Source organism: Maylandia zebra, linkage group LG5 (assembly GCF_041146795.1).
Source record: "Maylandia zebra isolate NMK-2024a linkage group LG5, Mzebra_GT3a, whole genome shotgun sequence".
Classification (NCBI taxonomy): domain Eukaryota; kingdom Metazoa; phylum Chordata; class Actinopteri; order Cichliformes; family Cichlidae; genus Maylandia; species Maylandia zebra.
In genome coordinates this window covers 37,869,200-37,887,283 of record NC_135171.1, presented here as the reverse complement: position 1 = coordinate 37,887,283, position 18,084 = coordinate 37,869,200, and the positions used below count along the sequence as shown (strand labels likewise).

Below are 18,084 nucleotides of genomic sequence, written 5' to 3'. Positions count from 1 at the left end.
TCAGCTTGTCAGAAAGTGAGCTTAAGAGCGTGCGTGTGTGTGCATTCATGAGAGACAGAATATGCACTTTGCCATATGTTTATATATAACTGCATGCATCAGCACTTTGCAGCTACTACACAAATGCAGGCACGCCTTCCAACTGTTGTCGAAGAGCAGCTCGGGTACACAAACGTAATGGATTCACTCTTTGTGCTGCTGTGACAGTGGCACTGACGGTGAATCTGACTTTAATAAAAGGTGCAGCGGGCACAAGTCAGGAGCCGAGGCAGGGATACGAACCCCCTTGAACCTCCCCTGCAGAGGGAGGGGGGGCCCTTCATCAAAGCCGAGGCCAAGCACAGATGAAGTGTTCGCTCGTATCACGACTCAGTTCTGGGCCGAGCAAAAGGTGACACAGAGCGTAACCAAGGACCTAATCTTCAAGCTCCTCTTTCTCTCATACATGTCTTGTGTCCACACACACACACACATATATACAAATGCACAGGAGTGAGGAAGAAGAGGAAGCTGACAGAGCCCAGTGCCTCACAGGTAGCCAGACAGAGTGGCTGGAAGCGCTGTCACCAATTTGTTCCTAGCCATAGGGGACATGCAGGGGATGGAGAGGCGATGGCAGCTCCCTGTCCTCATCATAGCTAATGAGGCCTCGACTTCTCCTTCTTCCTCTGTGTGTATCTGTGTGTGTGAAATCAGTTTGTAGAAGTTTGTGTCAGAGTGCTGCCAAAGCTCCTATTCCTGAAAAACCGAGGTTGATATCTGGCACAGACCACTGTGCACTCTTAGTTCTCCTCATACAACTCTCCTGGCTGAATTATTTACCGGGCCAAGAAACACACACACACACGGAAAAGATGAGGTCTTGTTCAAGGCAGCTACCATTCAATACATTGCTGCTCTTCAGGGACACCGCACCAGCTGAGGCTTGTTTGCTGTGCTGGCTGACCCATCAAACCTTCAAGGAAGGCGAGTGGAGGGAGATGGGTCCAGACCCGCTGTGATAAAACAGAGCCGGGAATAACGAGTTCTTATCAGGAGAAAAATTGGTCAGTGTGTGATTGACCTAACCCCTTAAGAAACACGTAGCACACCGTAAAGACTGCTGCATTCAAAGATGTTGCAGTTATGAAACCAATGTGCAGCATTTTGTGGCATCTTATCTGCGATCAGCATGAGAGCGACGCTGCTTCATGGTGATATAGTGCTGGGAACTATGTTAAAGACTTTAAGAGTGCAAACTGAGAACAGTCGGGTGTAGCACTGTATTTGTAGTTCAGGAGCTCCCCAGTGTGGCTGAAACAAGAAGTGCAAAAATTTTCTCTTTCTCTTAGCTTTAAAAACAAATGCAGTTAAATAAGAGTTGACAGGTAAATATGAAAATGCTACTTTATATTTTCTGCACTCATCTATTTTCTGCAGCATACCTTATAATTTGTTTTAAATGTTTCCTTTTAGAAACTTTATCATTATGAAATACTTTGCTTCTACTGGAACCTTCAATAATCTCTATAAAGTCTCTAAATCTTTAAAAATAAACAGACTTTTTTTGCAGGTAATTTTCTGGTTTCTGTTTGAAGTCCTGCAGTAGTCCAGTCGTGTTTGAGCAAGCTCGTGCTGAATGGCAGATAAACAAGAGCGAAAGAGGGATTACATTCAAGAATGTAGTCTCAAAACAATCATTAGCAATACAACAAATATGTAATGACGCTCCTCTTCATTCATTAGATGATCAGGCTTCACACACTCATGCAAAGAGGTTTGTCATGTTTCAATGACTGAAGTTTTCTGTAGGCGTTTCCCTGTAAGTAGCTTTGTAGCTGGTTCTGCAGGAGGTCTGCTCTAGGAACACAAGTATAGATTAGTATGGAAAGTTTGGTTTGGCCAACAGAATACAATACTTTTAGCTTTTACCTGGGGAAATGTTTAGAAACATTAAAAGTGCAAGATTGTGTTTCTTACCTGTGTGTTGTCTCCCTGAGGCCGTTAGGCCAACAGAGCCCCCGGGCATGCTGACCATCTTTTAAAGGTTCCGAGTGTAAATGAGGATGTTTTGGAATAAGAACATCGTTTTATGTTAGATTGTTGACCATGTGAGGAGATATTTATTTAAAAGTCCTTGCTTTTTCTGTAGTATTTGTTTAATGTTAAAGCTTATTAGCCAAGCTGTGTGCTAACTTTACTAGTTTAGTATTTAATATTTAACCATACAATGGTATGGCAAAGAGGGCCTGCCTCTTTTTCTCCTTCCATAGAGCACCGCTGAATTTTGAAGATTCTGACCTTGGTGTGTTGCCTAAGTACTCTTGAGACACTTGGTAGCAGTGTAGAAAAGCTGCAGCTGGAACTTTGTCTCACCTGTGGACGTCATTGTTTTGGGGTTTTTTTGTGCTCTTCAATGTTGGTGAGTAATGGATCATCTGCACTTCATCTCTCTAACCATGAATTACTGCGTCAGTGTGGTGTGGCATGGAAGCGATCGGTGCTGAGGGGTTTTTGAAGCCCAAGTTTCTTCACAGGACCCTTCAGCTTCAGAGTGAGTTTTCCTTTGTTTGGGTTTACTACTCCCAAGAGTCTCTGTGGGGTTCAGGTCAGGTGAGTGGGCAAACACAACAATAGATGATCAGCAAACTATTTTGAAGACCATCAAGATCCCAGAATTCAAGGTGTTTTAAGTCCAGTGTCTCCATCTGTGATAATCTGGGCTTCCACGTCTTCTGATGGTGATTTCCAAATTACAAAACAGCTCTAATAAAATTAGTTATTAATCAAAAGTGTTCATAATTACAAAGGGATTAGATTTGAACATCAGCAAAGCCAGTGAGACATGCGAGACTCATCCGAGGGTAAAGGTGGTGTACAAGGAGCGGTCTCTGTTCATTTGGCAGATTGAGCTTAAACTTTGTTATTATTGTTACTTTTTACAATCGGTACTCTGGTTTTTGCATTGCACAGGAAGAAAACAACTTTCAGTGCTGGAAATTTCACATTAGGGCTCTAAATAAGAAAGCAACTGTAAATTAGAGGTTATATAATCAAACTGCACTCAGTAGCACTACAGTTCTTTCTGCTCATTGTTCTGTTTAAATATGAACAGAGCTGCCAAAGGATATGGTAAGATGATATGTGTGAAGGTGATGTGGTATTGTTCAACAGCAACACAAAACAACCCAAATATAAAAGAGAAATTCTCTTTAATTAAATACTCAAATCAGGAAACACAAATGATTCAACATTCTTCATCCAAAGTTTGCAATGAGCTTCACTTGTATTAGTGACGTTGCAGTTACTGCTTCTGTTCTTGTATTTGGGGGGAAACTGTAAGAAAGGAAAAAAAGGAACAAAGCCTCCAGAAAGACTGAAGGGATCGGAAATGGATGCCAAGAGAGAGAGAAGGCAAACGGCAAAAAGGAGGACTAAAAAGTAAGGTGAGAAGGAAGGTAAAGATGAGCAGAGAGGGTTGCAAGCAAAACACCAGAACATGGCCGAGTCAGCTGCTGGAGAACGGTGCAGAAGAGATTAGCTTAATCTGACAGTTTAATTAAAAATAACACAATCCCTGTTCACTCTTCTGATTTCAAATAAATATTTGATACATTTAAGTCCTTATGTTTGATGAGCCAAAGACTTCAAACCACAGTAAAGCATTTGATCACTTCGATCTGTTATAGCGATAAATGACGAGGGAACCTGAATTCACAAATGTGAAGGTGTTTCAGTTTGAAGCCAGATGAATAAAGATTTACAGGCATTAGGCCATTAAAGAGGTTTGTTACTCAATGAGGCAGCAGAGGAGGGGCCATCAGGGTGCAGGTGTGGGAGGTTTGAAGAGTCCAGTCTTTCTGAAGTAGCGCACAATTAGAGGCACAGACACCAGAGTGATGCTGATGCGAACAGGAGCGAAGAGCTTGTGAATGGCGTAGGCCAGGACGAATGTGCTGGTTCCAGCGGCCATCTTGGACTGAACGAACGCCTCGCTGAAGCCCAGTTTGCACAATATGGCAGTCATGTCGATCCCACTGGGAACACAAATAACAGGAAATCTGTAAGTTGGGACCAGAAGGTGTTTGTGTGTATATACACAGTTAGGTCCACAGTACTCTTTATGTGTGCCTCTGCAAAACACTACAAATGGATTTTAAATCAGTCCCGTCTCCCTCCCTTCCCTCCCACCATGTCGCAGCAGATGGCTGCCTCTCCCTGAGTCTGCTTCTGCCAGAGGTTTCTTCTTGTTAAAAGGGAGTTTTTCCTTCCCACTGTCACCAAGAGCTTGCTTGTAGTTGTTGGGTTTTTTGCTGTTTCTCTGTGTGTTTTTGTTTTGTTTCTGTCTTTACCTTACAATATAAAGCGCCTTGATGCGACAGGTGCTGTTATTTGGCGCTATATAAATAAAATTGAAAATGATTGAACCAAATTATTGCATTAACTGTTTAAGTATTAAGCCATTTATTTATACAGTCCCACATTTTGGGGGTTCAAAAACTACTTTAACCTTGACTAACCTTTAATTCCAAAATCATCCACTTTAGTTGTCTTTTATGGTTGCAGGACTTCCAGCGTTGCTGGCCGTTGCATTGTTTCTATTTAAGAATGCACATGATTGCTGATTTGATCAATCTAACATTTTGGCTCTGTCTGAGAGGTTTACTTCGATTTTGATTATGTGAGTAGCTACCAAATGCAATTTAACAGTATTTAAATTAATAGCCTATATATTAGTTGATAGCTATCGAATAGTACACCATGGACAATGGAGGAACAAGCTCTCTATGAAAGCTGGCTATGAAACTGCTCGTCAGCAAACTGTCCGATTACTTTTGACCATTTCAAAATAAGAAGCAGTCCTACAATTAAAGCTGAGGGTTTGTACTTCAATCACACATCTTGATTGTTTGATTTGTGCACAGAGGCAAAGATACAGAGAAATGTGTCTTTGTCCAAATGCATCCAAAAACGTTTTAATCACATGAGTGAAAATAGTCCAAAACACACACACACACACACACACACACACACACACACACACACACACACACACACACACCCCAATATATTGGGCCATGCAGCACATTTGCATTATCATCATAATCCTTTAAATAAAGAATGACGTGATGACCATGTTTGCTATATATACATTTTTCTTATGTTTTTTATGGTATGTTTACGTGTTACTGTAAGGTGACCTTGAGGGTCTGAAATAAATGAAATGTTGTATTATTACTGTTATTATTATTATTATTATTATTATTATTATTATTATTATTATTATTATTATTATTATTATTATGTGATTTATTTTTCAATGTAAAAATGAATTAAAATATAATTAAATACATATATTAAAAATATTTTTAGGATTTTCTTCTGCAGCATTAGTAGTGAATTAGCATAGACCAGAAATAATATGATGTAACATCTTTTTAAAACTGGTTTCCTCATTGCCTGTTGCATAAAGTTGTAATTCATCTTGATCTCCACTAGGGGGGACTGTTTACAATAGAGAATTTATTGTTTTTGTTTTTTTAACTTCACGTCTTCTTAACTTGAAGCTATTAGCACATGACTTCTGATCTGCCTTTAAAAGGCTACAGGCACCACTGCCTTCATGAGAAAAGTTTTGATATAGTTTTGCAATTTTGACCCGACCTACTTTGGGAAGCAAATATGCAAAGAATGTGCCAACATGAGTCAGTCATTACAGCACACAGTCACACACAGTTTGAGTCAGCTATATAAAGCGATCTGTCTGCACTCTGGCTGCTGTGTGCTCAGCACACAGCCCTGTATTAGCACACCACATGCCTGAGCGCTGTGGCAGCACAGTGATAATGCACAACAGTTGCAGAGTCATTTTTCAGTTCAAGGGTCATTATCAGCTACAGAAGGAAATCTCCAAGCTCTCAGATTATATCTGTCAGGCCTCTCTGGTATTCGTGCCTCTGGCCAGACAGAAAATTGTTGAGCTGATAAAGTAGGGGTGTGTTGTGCTGTTTGACTTTTAACCGTCTATGACTGTCAACAGACAGAACGCAAGGACTTTATATTTTGCAAGTCACACAACAACAAATCCTTGAAAGATGAGTAAATTAAACTTGAGCATGAATTTGTCTGCATCCAGCGCCAATGTAATAAGGCTGACTGTCTATACTTTGCTATTATCTCGTGAATTGGTCCCATTTACTGCCAATCTATGTTCCTCATTGCAAAAGCACATAAAAAAAAAAAACTGTTTTCGCTTCAGTTAATGATTTCCTACATTGTCCCAAATGGCTGCGAGAGGATTTCAGAAAATGTGGTATTCAGCTGTGGATCAATGAGGACTGTTGTTTCACAGTCAATAGAAAGCAGAAAATCCTCTAGTATAAAGACTTCTCCATAAATCTGATTAGTGTTTGGTGCATCTACAAAGACTCTATTCTTTGAGGACCCATTACTGTCGAGCAATGAAACACGATGTTCATTTTTTTTTTGCCCCACATCAGATTTTAGTGTCGCTACTACATGACATTGTTACATTTTTGTGATTAATTGTTGGGAATTGTTTTTTGGAGAAATGTCAAAACTGTCTCTGACTTTTCTTTAGAATAGTAAATATCTTTTAGACTCTAAAAGGTGGCTGTAATGGGATACTTTCATCATAGATTGAAACATAGTAGCTTTAGTAGCTCCCTTTGCTTAGGCATCAGTAAGAAGGGAAAAACAGATCACTTTAAAAGTGTTGAGGTATTCTTTGTAGATTTTCTCTAAGGTGTAAAACTGTTTTAAGTATATGAGGTGACTTAAACTTCCACTTGTAAGTCAATTTTATCAGTCTTTAACCTCATCTCTGTAAATCTTAAATGTAAACGCCAATGCCTCGTGCAGTGACCGGACATTTTGTTACCTGGATACTAGCATGTAGAACATTCCCAGAGACATGAGAGAGATCCCGATGTGAAAGGAAACTCCCACTGCTCCATATTCCTTGAAGACTTTCTTAAGCTGCTGGGTTTTGTTGGGTTTCCCTCCCTCTGGCTCTCTGTCCTCCAGGCTCTTCTCCGATGACGTAGTAGAAGCCTCCTTTAAAGTCTGAACATCCTGTACAAAAACATGAGACGCACAACATGAAACAGGAGGATGGACTCTGATACCGTCTCTGTTGCTATAGGAAGCAACAACAAAGACGGTGGCTGCAAGGCAAAAAAGAGAAGACGCTTGCCATGAATTAAAATGAAGTTATTTCATTTTCCATTCAAATACAACTGCAGATCACTTTGATATGAGTATTATGACATCAAGCACAACAAAGCCAAAGAGCACAATCACTGGCAACACATGGAACTGTGGAATTGACTAGTGCTGTGGATCTATACACAGTATCTGCAGATAACTGAACTGCTTTACTAAACAGGTGTGTAAAAGTTTGGAAGCCGAATTCATAAAAACAAAAAGAAGAAGAAAGAAGAACACAATACAACTACACAACATCACCTCCATCTTTCCACCATTGCTGTTGTGCTGTCAGCACGTTTAACTTGTGTATGTAATTACAGAGTAATGTTGCTTAGCTGGTTAGCTACCGGGAGCTGTGGTTGTAGTGCCTGGTTTTAACATGCTGGTCTTATTGCAACGTTCAAAGCATCTAGGTGAAAGGTTACTGTAAATACATCAAAATAACTTTCCTTAGTGAGCCTGAACTCTGCACAAACAGTCGTATCTTGGAAATGATGTTGACATGCCATATTTGTTTTGTTAGGACAGATATAGAAACGAAAGTACTATTATAATGTGGAGCAAGCTGGTCAAACAAAGACGATTTTTATGACCCTCCTATTCAAGGAGCAGCCGAGTCAGCTGATTAAACACAGGCTGCTGCGTCTGCGTTGTTTAAGTGAATCACATTATCACTCTCCCTCTCACACACTTAATGTCAGTCACTTTGTGCTACACAAAGAGCCTCTCACACACGTCGGGTTGCGTTTGTGAGCCCAGACACGCACCACTCCAAGATGAACAAGCACCAGACACAGTCCAGCTGCCCGACACGTAACAGGGAGCAGGCAGGTCACTCAGTGTGTGTGAAGCAGATTAGTAAACTGCAACACACAATAACGACATTCAGGCCACAGCGGACGGCAGACTGCAGCAGAGCAGCGACGGCGGACACTTGAGAACGCCTGCATTTGGAAACAGTATGTAAATAAACAACCCTCCATCTGGCCTTATGGCTAAGGCCGTAATGGTTTTATATCAGTAAGAGCTTCAACAGATGGTCAAAAAGAAACAATTTTCTTGTTGTGAAATAAGTTTTCAACCTTTATTTTGAATCAATGTTTAAGTACATCATTTGAATCTATAGGAAAAAAAAAAAAGCTTTCTTTTAAAAAAAAAAAAATATTAAAATAAATAAAGTCTGCGAGTAGTTTTCAGCTTTTAGTAAATGGATTGTGTGAATGTGTTTACTGAACACGAATGAACTCACTTACACACCTTAGAAATGGTTCAGTTTACTGAAATCTTAAGCCATCAAAGCACAAAAGCCCAGAATTTGCACAACACTGTCACCAGTGCTACCACCGAGGCCCGGCTGTTTGCAAGCATCTCTGGGCTGTTGCTGCAGCTTTGCATATCCATGAGAGCAGTGTTCTTGGTGGATATCTGATGGAGCAGAAATCCAGAGAATGCCTTAAACCGTATTTGTGCCATTCTTGTGGCAGCTCCCCAACCTGCAGTCGTTTCAGCAGGACTATGCCCGAGCCCACACTGCAAGAGTGGCCCGGGGCTTTCTAGATCAGGGGGTCTTTGATGAATAAATCAATAAATCTTTTTTTTTTGGTACCGGTTCTGGTTTTATTTTGTTGTATTTATCCGCGACAAAAGGCTGGTCCGTGCAAATATTGTCTGACAAACTGGTCCATAGCAAAAAAAGGTTGGGGACCGCTGGCTTAGAGTACTAATCGGGTGGAACCAGATAATCTTCCACGGCACACCTATGTGCCGCGGCACAGTGGTTGGAAAACACTGTTCTAGAGGAAGCCATACCTTGTATTAAACATCTTATATATGCGTATATTGCAGTATTGGTTTGTTTCATTTACAGCCGTCGTCATATCGAAACATCAGGACTCAAAACTGAAACCTGCATGAAATTAGAAATCAACGACCAAGTTGTTCATTTAATCAGAAACATAAAAAAATCCTGAGCATGGCACGCTTTTTCCACTTTCGACTATTTGTTCAGACATGTAATGATACAGGTGTGTTTACACGGAGAATCTGTGTCAACCTACTTTTCTCTCCACACAGAAAACTCATGAGGCTTTTATAACACATTGATAGAACGGATTTGAGTAAAACTAAAATAATAAAAATAAGTGTCTTGTTTGCTGTAACAGTTACAAATAATTCCATGTAAAAGCATCTTGGTCTTTAGAACTACTTACTGCGTTACTATGAGCCCTGTACATTATTATACTGTAAGTTCAAGTAGTATACTAAAATTATCAATCATCTGAGTGACAGCACTGCTCCACAAAACAAAGACAAGAGTTGCATGAAGGCTGGGACTCCTTGTTGGAATAATAAAGAACAGCTGACTTTCACAGCTTTAGCGTTTTTAAAAAGGCACACCCCGAAGCCAAAAGCTGTCTAAGAAACTATTGTGAGTGTTGCACACCCTGTTATCATAATGCATACATTATTAAAAATTTCTTCTAATTTAAAGTATTTTCTCCCTATTTATACTGGACTAAATGGGAGACTAAATGGAGCAGCTTAGTATTAGATGACTTGGGGCTATTGTGACCAGTGGTTACTCAAATATCTTCTCTGCTGAAGAGGAAACTTGATCTTCCTCTGGAGGAACACACACACACAACAGGAAATACCTCCCGGGTGCATTCAGCTATTTTTTCACCATGTTCAAAAAAGACTGCTTATTGTGCCACTAAGCTTGACGTGTTTATGTAGCTAGCTGTCCAGCTAGCAGCTAAGCAATAATCTAAAGTAAATCGTGCAGGGATGTGGATGTGTGTGCTTTTATATGGAGTTTGAATGGTCTTTGAGACATCTGCAAATGTGACATGTTTGGTTGTTTTTAAAAATTAGGACCGTTAGAGGCAACGGAAGGCCATTCATTGCTATGTGTGACATTTAGCCTTTAAATACAGTAACTTCCATTCATGTCCCTTTCTGCTTTTTAGGCTGTATTGAGACTACGCTTGCAGACTCTCTTTGTGGGTTTTAGTCAGCCACTTAATCAAGAAAGCAGTAACAATGGTGAAGAAGGGAAGATGGGGGGGGGAAAACAGGCTTATCTTTTCTCTTGGCTACAATTTGTCTTGCTAAATTTTGGCCCAAGCTCCTGGATGAAGCCACACGCTTGGCAATACATTCACCGGGCTGCCAACAATGGACAATGGCAGAGTCCGGAGTGGGTGAGGGAGCAGGCCTTTGCTTTTCAGAGGCAAGAAAGGCCAAGCTAAAAGTAAAGGAAGGCAACGCTGTGGGAGGGTCATGTGAGCGAGCAGCTAAAGGGAGTTGTGCCAGGGAGGGTGTATAGGAGGGGAACAGTGGGACTGCTGTGTCTGATAACAGCTTTTCAGAGGCATGAAAACACATGTGACATGCAAGCAAGGACAAAGAGACACTCACATGCAATGCACAGGGCTGTCAGATTCTCACAGCACGATTATTGTGGCCATAAAAACTGACGAATACTACACTGCCACAATTTCTATGGAAATGTTTTAATACATACTGAAAATGCATCTTTAGCTTTTAATGCATCTCGTCTCACATTAGCAAGTGCGTCTGTGACCATAACTCTGCAAAACTTTGACTGTTTTGACCCAGCCAATCAATATATCACATCGGTTCCTTTAGGTAATTGATAGGCTATTTTATTACAACACTCTAAAGGGGTTCCGTCCCTGCTTTGTGACTCATTTTGGTGCTTACGAAGTAAATGAAGGAGGGTTAAAGAGAAAGGAAGCCACCTAAATCGCAGTCAAGGAGAGAAAACTCAAAGACAAAGTGGAAAAGCAAATCAGTGAGCTGGCTTTATACACTGTATTGCCAAAAATATTCACACCCATCCAAATCATTGAATCCAGGTGTTCCAATCAATTCCTTAGCCCCAGGTGTAGAAGACTCATGAAGCACCTACTCATACAAATGTTTGTAGAAGCAGTCTGCATAAAGATCTCACGATCTGGTGATGATCTGGTGATGTTGTGCCATGGTACCGTGATAGCATACCACCTGTGCAAGTCCAGTTGTGAGAGTTCCTTACTATTAAATATTCCACAGTCAACTGTTAGTGGTGTTATAACGGAGTGGAAATGATGGGGAATGTTGGGAACATTAGCAACTCGGCTGCAACGTGGTAAAAATCACAGAGCAGGGTCAGCAGGTGCTAAGGTGCACAGTGCAAGGCGATCGCCAACTTTCTTCAGAGTCGATCGCTCCAGACTTCATTTGGCCTTCAGATTAGCTCAAGAACAGAGTGTAGAGAGCTACATGGTCGACCAGCTGCATCCAAGCCTTACATCACCAAGCATGGTGCAAAGCATTGGATAAAGCAGTGTAAAACACACCATCACCATGTTTTCTGGAGGTGACGAAACACACCTCTCCGTCTGGCAATCCAATGGACGAGTCTGGGTTTCATGGTTGCCAGGAGACCAGTACTTGTCTGAGTGCATTGTGCCAAGTGTAAAGTTTGGTGGAGGGGGGATAACATACTAACCTTATTTCATCTTTTGGATGTGACACTTTAAAACACCACTAAAACCATACACACCATACAGCAGGAGAGAAACAGTAAAACAGGAACTCTCTCTCTCATTAGAGACTGAAGTAGAACCCAGAAAGTGCCTGCTAGGTGTCCTTGAAACAAAGTTACACTCAAGCAGGTTCCTGTAGGTGTGTGTTTCATTTAGGGAACTACAGTTTATAAAGCCGTTTACATGTCTTAGGGAGCGTTGCTTTAAATGTGAAATGACTTGACTCCACAGAGAGCTACATGAAAAATGATCATCGATGCAGGGTTCCCAAAGCCCTGTAGTCCATTCCTATTAGTCTGCTATCAGTTTTCCACCCATGAAAGCCTGTTTACTGTTGAGTTGCATTGTGGGTAATATAGGCATCAGATTTTGAAAAACATCAGGCTCTGAGAGCCTATTTCTGAGTTAAAGGGAAAACAGTATTAAACGCTGCATCAAATCTAATCACTTTCTCTCAACCTGAATCCAATTCTTCTGCTTCACAAAATAAAACAGTGTGGTGATTTACTTGTATTAGCTTCTTGCTAATAAAAGGTTCATATTTTATCGAGTTTTATGAGAATGTAAGTGCATACCAATCAGAAGATGACGTGTAAGTGAACAAAGATCTACACCATATGTCAAGTGGACACGACATCCTTTAAGGATTTTATTCTCTTTGTGTCCAGATCAAACTGAATGCCATTCCCATCCCATGTAAGGGTAACGTTGCAACCTGGTTATTTCCCTTATACATTTGTCAGCCTCAACTAACTGTTTAAGTTTTTAAACTAAAAAGTCAAAGAGAAGAAAAAGCATCATTTAAATCTGTCCAAAAACAAATTCTCATATATGAGAACCTTAAACTGATAAATGATTCTTTATCAGGACAGATCCTTGCATGCGTTTGTTTGCTGCTCTTCTAATAAACTAGTGAGATGTTGAACAAGGTAAAAAGCAAGGCAGCATGTTCTTGAGATCTTGGCATGCCCACTGTAGCACTGTAGGTGTGTCCATGTGCTACTGAGTCACCTAAAAATGATGGTAATGTAATCCAGCGTGACCTGTTACACAGCGCACGGTAATAACCTGCCCTGTGCCCACACACCTTCAGCTCTTTTAGCATCACGGATGCTGACTCGCACAACCACCCACCGAGAGCACGTGCAAGGCGAAGTTTAAAAGTGCTCAGATGTTTGGTGAGAGTGACTCAGCGCCACTCACACACCGTGGGAGCACGCTCGCTGTTGACACTGCAAAGTGTGATCCAACATGCTCTGAAAATGACACATGTGCTGCTTCGAGTACAGGTTTGTCGAAGTCATGTCAATTATACATGCACCACCGTGGATTCACTGCAAAGGCAGGCGGCCCACATAGCTGTGCGCGTCGTGTAGTGTTGTATAACAAGCAGGCTCGCTCACATGAGGGCTGTTATGCAAAAAGAAAAGCAGCTCGTCTGCTATTTTGCATAATTCATAAACATGTTTTGAATCTGTTGCTTGTGGGTGATAGAGGCCAGGACGGTGTGCTCGCCGGTTGATCTCTAAAACGTGCTGTGCTCGTGTTAAAGGTTGAAATTACCCCTTTGTCGTCGTCAGTCTGCTCCTCGTTCTTCTTAGTGGCAGCCTGTGTGGATGAAGATCTGGTCTGCATGGTCCTAGTGGAGCAGCGGCGACTGGAAACGTCCCAGTTACCCGTAAACAAAACATTACCCGCCGGGTCCCCCCTGCTGTTTGGGCGCCGGTGTGTGAAAACCAGCGGCTGCCTGAGGATTGTACATTCAGCGCTTTCACGGCGCACAGCTACAGCGGCCACCCAGTCCAAATGCGCCCAGTCCGTGCTGGTTACAAACGTAGACGATGTGTCCCAGTTCTGGATGAGTTCCGGGTGCTGTTTACCCAGGTGCACGGAGGGCAGATAGACACGCCTGACGGATGCGCAGGAAAACCGGTGTCGCTGAAACGAGTGGTCCGTGCGCAGCGTCAAAGTAACATCCTTCAGCTTGCTTGCTTTGGCTCGCAGCAGAGACGAACCCGGTGACTTGAAAGCCAGATCCAGAGCCGCTGCTGTGCGACACAAAAGCATTATCGACGGCACTCACAAGAGCTCAGTGTCTCCAAAAAACCAAAGCAGCAAAAAAAAACTAAATTTTTTTTTAAATAACCTCATAAAGCGACTCGGTTGTGCCGGGCAACTAATTACGGGCATAAGCAGCTGTAAACATGCTGCCCTGTGCCCTCCTGTATCCCTCCGGTCCTCTTGTTGACCGATTATCAGCAACAGCCAATGAGGGCTTACGCGCAACCGCAGATAGTAAAGCCTGAAGTGAAGGGAGGGGGTACTTAAAGGTATAACCGTGCTCATTCATGTAATTGAGTCGTACGACTTCAAAGGCTGACGTGCGTGTGTGTTTTAAATTCAGGTTACTGAAACTGAAACTTTAAATTATTTATAGAATTTAGTTCGGTTTTTTGCGAGGCCTGAAACTGTTTTAAATACATTGGTGAAATTAAAAAAAAAAAAAAATATATATATATATATATATATATATATATATATATATATATATATATATATATATTAATTATAACGAAACATTTATTTCGTTCTCTGGGACAACGTAAACACACACTGTTAATAGGAATGGGACTTACATACTCCCATAAAAAAACACCGTTCTCGTATAAAATCAAGTGGAAATTGAAAGATATCAATAAAAAATGTTTCACATTTTAATGGTATCCATCCATTAAACCAAACATGCTCAGCTCCAGGTGATGTGAATGCAATTGTGTGTACATATGGAGACAACATTATTTCTGAAAATATATTTGAAACATTCAGAAATAAAATAACCAGGAAGAAAAAAATTTAAAAAAAAATTAAAAATTATAATCCAATGTAATCTCATATTAAAACCATAAAGTCTTCCTTTATAAGATTACACACTTTGACACTCAAGTGTTTCTTGGAAGTCCTTACTATAAAAGTGTTCACTAAACTGTGTACCAGACCTCTGTGCAGAAAACTATCATGTTTTATGTCCTAATAACAGCAGCTATAGTGGCAGAACAGTTGGATTACAATTCAACTGTAACCCTCTCAGTGTGCTCTGTCAGATAACCCACCTAGCACAAACTGCACTCGTTATTATTATCTGAGATCAGTGGTGTCATGTTAGAGACAGATAAGGCTGTAGCCAAAGGGCAGCAGAATGAAGAGAGGACAGGAAATGTAAATGTTAAAGCTACAGCAGGTAGAAATCCAGAAAACAAAGCCTGAATTTGAAAATGGACTGTCCTTCTCCACCTCTGCACATATACTGTATATAAAATAGTCCGTTAGTTACTTAGACCTTCATTCTTATGAATGCCAGCAGGGGGTGAATCCTCTAGTTGCAAAGAGAAGTTAGACTCTACAGACGGCTGAGAAAATTACCTGACTTCTCACTTGATTTACAACCTCAGTAAACATTTTCCTGATGAGTCTAGGCTCCCAACAGTTACTTCAAAGTCCTCTTTTAGTTTTTAAAGTATACATTAAGTACATTAAGATTGTGAACATTAATAACATTAACTGGTATCACCACCAAATGGACACTCGGTAATAGTCAGGTCCACCCCTCACTTATGACGTCTGCTCCAAAACCCAAGGTGGACATGACCAAAATTGCCAGCAGTGAGTGGGTTTCTTTCTTCCCATGAGAGTCACGTTCATCTCTCCTTGTCGTGTTTAATCCATTGCACTGCAGCATCTCACATCTTTCCTGTTTGTATCAGTCTTCATTGTACACTGCTCACCTCATCTGCTCTGCAAAGACCAAGATCTCCTGTCACTGCTTAGTTCTAAGTTCTAATGACATGTATTAGTCTACTTTCCTCTTAAACCACTTGAATTATAATATGCTGAAAGGATTACATACTTACATTATAAAACACAGTTATAAAAAAATGTTGTTTTTGTAATTTTCTTCTTCTCTGCTTTAAAATTGCACGTAAATTTCAACAACAGTGCAAAAACAGACGTCAATATAAGTATATCCTGAAGAAGGAAGTGGTGAAAACGACCAGATCAGAAACTAAAGCCGCTTTAGTTTTAAAATGTAAATCATACTTCCTTAAATATTCCAGTGTTATCAGAGAATGCTGATGTATGCACTCAATATTTAGTCATGTGCTGAATACTCTATGGTAATGAGGGGAATGTATTCTGCTGACTTTTCTAAAAGAAGTAAACTGTGTCGTTACACCTTCACACAGTGAACGGCAGATATAGACACGTGAGAGAGTGTGGGAGGAAAGATAAAGAGGGTGGGATGCTGGCAGGAAATCCTGAAAAAAAATGACAATGAAGCTGTGACGGCTCTGACCTTTTCTGAGCACAGCCACAAACTCGACACGTGGGCTGAGTTTAAAATGGCAATTAAGTTTAAAATTGAAGTCACGGTTGTGTTTTTGGTCCTATATCCTTTTAGCACCTACGAATAAATAAGACAGTGCTGAATGTTTGCCTCCCACAGACAGCGTTAACTCAAGTTTCCTCTAGTTAAATGGAAAAAAACTGCCCTGAACTTCTATTAATACATGAATTTATGTATTTTTACATCCACGGAGCTCAAGTTGACGTGAAAATTTTGCTTTGTAGTTTTAGGTCAGAAGACATTCAAGTTTAATGCATGAGCACATTTTAAATGGTCGTTCATTAAGCTCTAACTGGTCCTTACATACAGATTAGTTGGAAACTAAATATTTATACTAATTAAGTGCAAGGTGTAACTGTGTAGCTAATTAAAAACATTAGCTTTAAATGATGTGCATCACACATTAAACAGAACATGGTCTACACAACCTGAAACCTGATAAATGTTGTTTAAGCCTAAATTTAACAGAACATTTGAACACTGGTATTTACCTACTATCTACTGTTTGTGGTACAAGTGGCGAATTTGAAATTCTTCATTCTAATTGGAAGAAGGAAGTGGAAGATTTATTTGGCTGAATACATTATCTTGGATAAAATGGCCTTAAATATCTCAAAAAACCTAAGAAGGATAACTTAGTTTTGGGGTAAACTGTTCATGGCGGATTAATCCAGAATATAAAGCATAAGGGTAATCCATATATAAGTATACATATATATATAATATGTATGTATGTGTACAGGTTTACTATTTGGAGTAACCTGAAAAGTGAAAGTTGCACCTGACTTTCACTTTTAAATAAATTTAGCTGCTTTTTAATTTGGTGGTTTTCCTACTCTGAAAGTCAGTGGTTTGTTCAACTTTCTAGGTTATTCATCTCGTTTAAGGTCACAATGTTACAAGTGTGACCTCGATTCCAATACAAAGCACGCTTTGAGCTGTACTTGCATGCTGCTTGCACAGGATAAACAACACTGAAGTATTTGTAGGATGTATATTTGTGTGGATGCCGAAAGATGAGCATCCGTTCTCAGACTGGGAGGCCCGGGTTCAAATCCTGCTTATGGCAACATTTCTTTCAAATAACAGTTAAACTTTTTAAACTCTTTTCAGCAGAAATTCTGCTCATTCACCTCTTTTCAGCGCAATGTTCTGCTTTCCATCTTTTCTGCAGAAATTCTGCTCATTCAACTCTTTTCAGCAAAATTTTCAGCCTTTTCACCTCTTATCAGCACAAATCTCAGCTGTTTTCAGAAAAAAAAACTCTTTTCAGCAGAAATTCTGCTGATTCACCCCTTTTCTGCAAAATTTTTAGCCTTTTCACCTCTTATCAGCACAATTCTCAGCAGCTTCTGCTCATTTCAGCAGAATTGTCAGTCTCTCCACCTCTTCTTTGTGAGAATGAGTTTGGCTCAGTGAGATGAGTAGCTGCCTTGAGACCAGAAGGGCCAGGTTCAAATCCTGCTCAGGGCAGCATTTTTTTTCAATTTTTTCAGCTTTTTTCAACAGACATCTTCAGCGTTAAGGCATCCACACTGCATTTTCGCAGGAAATGCAAATTTTTCTAGTTACTTTGATTGTTGCATATAGTAACTGTTTTGCTTTTTTAGTAGACCAGTGTTCCCTTTTCCAATGAGTAAAAAAAGAGCTGTGGTTTAGTCATAGCTTCTAGGTTGGTGTGGCTTCTGCTTTTATACTATCTGTATGTTACCAAATACTCTCTGCTATTTCATAATCACTTATCTGCAGATGGATCTGACTGCTTTCATGACCGAGCCAACTGAAGCCGCAGCAAACACGTACGTTTACTCATCATTACATAGAGTGCTTTCCACTGTTTCAAATTATTTTGACTTTGAGTTGTTTATTTAACTGCAGATGAACGTGTTGCATGTTCTTTAAATTCTGGGCAACAGGACT

General features: G+C 40.4%; 2 protein-coding genes across 2 annotated transcripts in view; one reads left to right on the top strand and one right to left on the bottom strand.

The window, feature by feature from the left end:
- Positions 1–18,084, top strand: part of LOC101470492 (serine hydroxymethyltransferase, mitochondrial) — a 99,849-nt gene that overhangs the window by 73,035 nt on the left and 8,730 nt on the right. The gene's annotated exons all lie outside the window — the stretch shown is intronic.
- On the bottom strand, positions 3,175–14,054 carry fam210b (family with sequence similarity 210 member B). Its single transcript, XM_004547677.3, has 3 exons — positions 13,326–14,054; positions 6,881–7,074; positions 3,175–4,016 (listed from the first exon to the last, which is right to left on the bottom strand). The coding sequence occupies exons 1-3, from the start codon at positions 13,827–13,829 to the stop codon at positions 3,800–3,802; spliced, it is 915 nt and encodes a 304-aa protein (XP_004547734.1). The 5' UTR covers positions 13,830–14,054; the 3' UTR covers positions 3,175–3,799.

Coding starts and splice junctions, on each gene's coding strand:
- fam210b (XM_004547677.3), bottom strand. CDS start 13,829: ATGCTTTTGTGTCGCACAGCAGCGGCTCTGGATCTGGCTTTCAAGTCA. Junction 7,075..13,325: donor AGACTGACGACGACAAAGGG/GTAATTTCAACC, acceptor GTTTTTGTACAG/GATGTTCAGACTTTAAAGGA. Junction 4,017..6,880: donor TTCTACATGCTAGTATCCAG/GTAACAAAATGT, acceptor TTGTGTTCCCAG/TGGGATCGACATGACTGCCA.